This window comes from Rhea americana, unplaced genomic scaffold (assembly GCF_003343005.1).
Source record: "Rhea americana isolate MKP2758 unplaced genomic scaffold, rheAme1 scaffold_99, whole genome shotgun sequence".
Lineage (NCBI taxonomy): Eukaryota > Metazoa > Chordata > Aves > Rheiformes > Rheidae > Rhea > Rhea americana.
This window is the reverse complement of record NW_028187188.1, coordinates 345,715-351,714: the sequence shown is the minus strand read 5'-3', so window position 1 is coordinate 351,714 and position 6,000 is coordinate 345,715. Positions and strand designations below refer to the sequence as shown.

Genomic DNA, 6,000 nt, shown 5'->3' with positions numbered 1-6,000 from the left:
TAAACGATTGGAAACGTAAACGAAAGAAATGGGTTGGAAAAGCCGCTTCACGAAATCCCTGCCTTTCCGCCCAGGGGCAGCGCTCTTGCCGCGGGGCTGCCACTGCCACGGCGACGGGAGGGCGGGGCGGGGCGCGACCGTTGGGGCGGGGCGCGGCTGGTTTCTGAGCCGGCGCCGCGCGCCGCGTCCGTAGAGACGGGTGGCGGCGACATGTATGAGCGCGCTGTGCGGGCGCTGAGCTTGCCCGCGGGCTGCACGGGGCCGTACGTGGGGCCCGGTTCCTACTGCGTGGGGCTGGAAAGGCGGCGAAGGGCAGGTAGGGGCGGGGGCCGCCTCGCAACCGCCCTGCYCCTGTGCTCCGGACCGGCCACAGCCATCATTAATTTCCATTTTCCCCCCTGCCTGCAAGGTTCTGTGTATCTATTTTTGCTACTGAAGGATAAGTGTTTTCCCTATCCTCAGATTTGCACCTACTGGGAGATGTGATGACTCTGTGTTTTTTTTTTAYACCCTTCTAGAACAGGCTAGTTGGAAAGCTGTTCCAGAAGTGTAGAGTTCTTTATGTTGTCTGGTAATGGTTGAGATTAAAGATACAGTTCATTAAGAATAAAACATTCAAGGTCAGAAAAGTTATGTTCGCAGTTAGGTGAAAAGTTTTCTATTTTAGACCGATTAAAAAGTGTTACCCTTTTATTATGATTTGATTAGAGAAAATGTGAGCAATGGGAAAAAGTGTGTGAAACTGTGATATTGTTTTGCTTCTACTACAATGTGCAGCAACTTTAGAAATAAAGTCACAAGTAGATTGAAAATTTCTCTAACGAATCTGAAGATAGCAACACATTTGAGTATAGCAAAACTTTAGTTGAATGAAGCAATGCCTAACTGTAATTTTATCAGAGGAAAAAAGATTCAATCTGATTTTATTTGTATATATTGATCCTACTCTCTCTAAAAACTAATGTATATTTAAACTCTGATTACAATAGAAGATAAATTGAAGGAAGGTAAGTGGAAGAGACTTCCAGATAACTGTAGGAGAAATGTTTCCTTCACTATCAGCAGCCTGATTGCTAAAGGAACTGGTGATGTTTGAAGTGTTGCGTAGAGCTTTCTGTAAAGAAAGGGAATATATAGGAGCAAATGGAACAAGTCAAGAAACACTTTCTGAGGGGRAAAAAAACCACCCTCCCCCTAACTAATGATGGGCATAGGTAGTCAACATAATAGGATGTGTAGTGTAATAATGAAATCATGCATCCATAGATATAGTTTCTGGAATGTTCTCCTGTAAGTTCCTGAAGTGTTGCCCTGTACATCCTCTCTTACCAGAAAGCTTTATGTTTGGAAAGACAGAAGAAATTGGCGGGGGGGAAAGGGGGGAGAAGCAAAAAACAAAATATATCTTTCTAACTCAGCCAATTAAAAAATCTTTAGCAAGTGATTCTTATGGTTGGATTCTTCTGTGACCACAGAAGAAATCAGAGCAGAGATGATGCATCTTTTAGATCCCAAACCTTTAGCTTATCCTGTGTTGCTGGGAGCTTAAAAGTTTTCAGATCTGCAAGGGCTTTAATCAGCTTATGCTTTTAAGCATGTTTTATGGTATGTATATATGAACCAAATGTTTCAATTATTGAATAACAATAATTTGGTGTCCAAAAGCCTTTTCAAGTTCTTAAGTGCATTTTTTTAAACCCATTTTTTTTTCAGATAGCTATGCTCCGTTTCTTTCTTTGACAAGTCGAGATTTGACATTTATTGCTCAAAGTACAGATGATACTGTTCCAGGACCAGGACACTATAATATTGCCAGAACGCAGGTAAAATTGCAATAATTGCATGAAGACAGATAAAGTTTGAAACATTGTTACCATCCTGGAATGATCAGTGGTACTGTTACAACAAACTTGATTGGAATAATTGGTTTTTACAAGTTAGTTACTGGAATGGAAAAAAAATGTAATGGAAAAAACACAGGCAGGTGCCATTTCTATGGTTATTATTTAGTCTCATTTATCCCATTTGTTTCCCCTATTTTTTTCCTTTTTCCTTAGTAAGATACTTCTGATGTAGCCCCTAAAGCTGAGTGCTTCCTGATTTTTAAATACCTCAGTTTTGCCTTACTCTCTTTTTAGATAGTTGTCACATTTCCTAAACTATTTTTTTATTACTTATTCCATATTGTAAATCATACTGTTGCTGAACATTTGTCTGTAGCCTAACAAACTAGTGAGAACAATTTCTGAAGAACTAAGTTATGCATATTTTGTTAAGTAGTTSTCTGTGAATGAGAAATGAATTTGACTGATGTTGAGAGCAAATATAGAGATCTTCTCAAGACAAGGAAAGTTGTACTGCTTTGATTTGCTCATATATTGACTTCTAAATAGCAGTAGCAAAAAGGAGAACTTATAATTTAAAAAAGTGACATCACTTTTCATATACTATGTGTCTTTGACTGGTGTTGTGTTTATGGAACTAGAAATGTAACAAGATTTTACAGCTCTAGCATTGTGTCTAGTTCCTTAATCCATGTGTAAGAGAGCACAGGAGTTTGGCAGGCTTTGTGGCTGAGGTGTGCRTGCCCCCTGTCAGACTGTATAACCCACCCAATGCTGAGACTCTGTTACTTAAACTAAACATAGGAGCAAAACTGGCATGTGTGGAAGATGATGCAATTTGCTACGGTATATCCTCCTATTAGTGAAGTTGTAAAAACCTCAAATATTGGTGGAAAGAAAACAGTCACCTAGACTKTGTAATGTCAGTATACAAGTTCTGTAAGAGACACAGACATTTAGTTTGTTTTTTCCAAAACAAAATGAACTCCAAACCCCACACAAACATCCTCTGCCTAAGCTCCTTTAAAGTCAAATCGTATAACTAAGTTAATTGTAKTAGCTATTGTATTTAACTATTATAAATTGAATTGAAATTCCATACCTCAATAGAAGTGTAGTGCTAGACTGGTAAGGATGGTCATGCACTAAGAAAGATCAAAGAGACTGTGATGGCAAAAAAAACAGTTATATGGAAGATTTTGGTTACCCTAGTATGTGTTGGGCAGAGGTCTCATCAGGTTTTGCAGTGTACCAAGAATGGCTTTTTAGATACAATAAATAACCGTTTCATTGACTGTAGCAAAGGAGAGCTATTTTTGACCTTCTGAGCAGTGTGTTTTACTAACTGGCTAGAACACAAGTAAGCATAAAGTATATAAATTTAGCATCCTTTAAAGGACTGCTGGTGTCCTGGCTAGGGAATATAAAGCAGGGATCAGGCTGGGGGGGGGGGAGGGGAGTCCATGCTGGACATGAATCTTGTGAAAACTGTTAAGTCCTCCTCACTCCTTCATCCTTTCACCAAAAAATGCTGCTGTTAATTTCTGTTCTCTTTTGAAGGCAGTAGTTTAATCTTCCTAATGATTTCTTGGGTACTTTTAGACAGCACAGGATTTTTTTTTTTTTTTTTTTTTTGATCCTTTCCTGTCTGCTGGTAAAACTAATAGAATGTATGGGAATGTATCCCTCACTACTGGAAGATGAGCGGCTATGCTGTCTGCCTGAGGCAGTGTTTCTTGTTATTACTCCCAAAAAAGAGCAATTTTTATAACTTGAAATGGAATCCATATTTAGATATAAAATGAACTCTGTATGGCAAGAAGAACAAAGTAAACTCAGCTTTTTAAGCTTTAAGATATAAGGTAAAACTTAMAGTTCATTCATATAATGAGAGCAAAACATACCTCTTAAGTATTATCAATACTTAATTGATAATTTGTGACCAATAGTCACAAAATGTATAAAACAATGCAGCCAGAGAGGGAATTAGAACTATCTAAATCAAAGAGCTAATGGACAATGAAAAAGTTTATTCAAGTTGTGTTTTTTAAATATATATATATATATATATATACACATATATACACACACATATAAAAATATTTTTAACTGCACAATCATGTAAGACAGGCTGACTGCTATATACACCTCCAAGTGGAAAAATGTGATAATACCATTGCATTCAATCTTATACTGGAATGATGAAATAAGTCATAGTACAGCATATCATAGTCTCTTCCCTGCTSCTCCTCATTTGTCATCTTATTCTTGAATCTTTCTCCATCTTAAATTATACCGGAAAAGATGAAATAACTCACTAAGTAGCAACTTAATACATATTAACCTTTACTCTGTTTTCAGACATAATAGTTTGAAGTTAATGATGTTAATATAAAGTAGTTTTACCTTTGATGCTTTAGTTTGATTATTAGTTGCTCAGTGTAGAAATTCTGGATCACCATTCTCTTTTATGAGAAGATGGTGGGAAGAATATGCTACAAAGACTGTCCAATGACTAGTTTTGCCAAACAGCATCTTTTCTTCTCATTTCAACTGAAATGGGTCATGTTATATACTTCCATTAGTGTTGTAAGACGTTGTTTTCCATCACACCTGCCTTAATACTGTGTAAATAATGGAGTGTGTTAGGATGTGAGATAAAGTTGGTGAAAAGAAAAAAGAAGCTAACCTGACACTTTGAATTTATTAAAACTACTTATTTTTTTGAACTRTTCAGGAAATTGAATTTTCAGTGGTTGACAGTTGTAGTAGCATCACCAGTGATGAAGTTCTTTGGAATTCCCCCAAAGTTTTCATTCCAGTTTGTCTTAGGTCTTATTTAGATTAAAGTCAAGTACTTCACTCTTGTATTCTAATTAATTTGCTTGGTTGATAATTACACTTTTCATGTACAATTTACCACAGGCTATATCCATTGTTTTAAGAATTACTATGGAGCTGATATGTAAAACCACGTAAATTCTCCAGAAGATATCAAAAGATTAATGCTGTAGCTTCTTAGTTGTTAATGGAGCAGTCCACCAGTTCTAGTGATATACTTGAAGTATAGAAGTTTCGTACATGTAGCTCAATTAAAACTAAAATGTTTATGTCAATAAAATATTTGAACAATGGGCACGCCCATTTTTTGTTTTCTCTGTGTGTGTGTATATGTATGTTTGGAACCTAGTGTTCTGAGGTCTTGATCAATGACAGAGTCTTTACTATTATACAGTAACTAATAGCAAAATAGTGTTTTCTTTTTTCTTTTGAACAATTTCAACCATTATTTTACTTTATTGGAAATCTTTAGGATACTTAATTATAATTTAATAGAATTTTAGAAAAAATAATGTATTGGAGGATACATAGGAGAAACAAGAATTTTTAGCCTTTTCATCTGTGTGAGGACTTTCCTAATTGAAATAAAGTAAAACAACTTTGAGAAAGGTAATTGTTTTCTACAATGGTTTAATGTAAATATAAATGGCCACAGATTTTATTTTTATAGCTGCATCTAGGTGTCAGAATTTTTTAATAAAGGTATCAGTTTCAGAGCTGATTTTTGGTAATGTTTTTCTGATTTTTTAAAAAAACATATATTTCAGAACACTATAAAAGGTGGCAAGAGTCTGCAAAATAAAGAGAAGCGCTTCAAAGAGATCAGCACAGTTACTCCAGGACCTGGCAGCTATAACTATGCTCCTACAGTGGAGCTGGCTACAAACAGCAAAAAGCAGCAAGATTCTAAAGAGCATAGTCAGCTGGTATGCTAATTCTAAAAGCCTGTTTAATGTTAATTCCCTTTTAAAATAAATGCTCACAAGTGTACAGTACTATATTTGATAAAGTTATATTTCTACTAATATTCTGAAAAGCTAAGCTCAGTCATACCAAGTGCAAAAATGATTGAACATGTGAACATAAGCGTAAATGTGCAAAATATGCACAATCTGCTTTTTTCAAGTTTTTGAAGTTATTGAAATATATTATGCTTTATATGTCATCTGTAAGCTAACAGATTCAAAGAAAAATCTAGCCATTAATGCTAATCTGTAAATAAGCTACTGAGCTTGATAGAGAAACAGATTTTTTGAATTTAATTTGCAGTAGATTTGGAAGCTAAATGAAAGTAGCTGAGATCTTTCACATTGCT

General features: G+C 35.9%; 1 protein-coding gene across 1 annotated transcript in view; it reads left to right on the top strand.

Annotated features, from left to right (window-relative positions):
- Positions 1 to 210: 210 nt before the first annotated feature.
- The window catches only part of STPG2 (sperm tail PG-rich repeat containing 2), a 94,202-nt gene continuing 88,412 nt past the window's right edge, over positions 211 to 6,000 (top strand). The window contains exons 1-2 of the mRNA XM_085325647.1: positions 211 to 316; positions 1,714 to 1,823. Coding sequence (XP_085181773.1) covers positions 211 to 316; positions 1,714 to 1,823 — 216 coding nt within the window. The remainder of the gene's footprint in view (positions 317 to 1,713; positions 1,824 to 6,000) is intronic.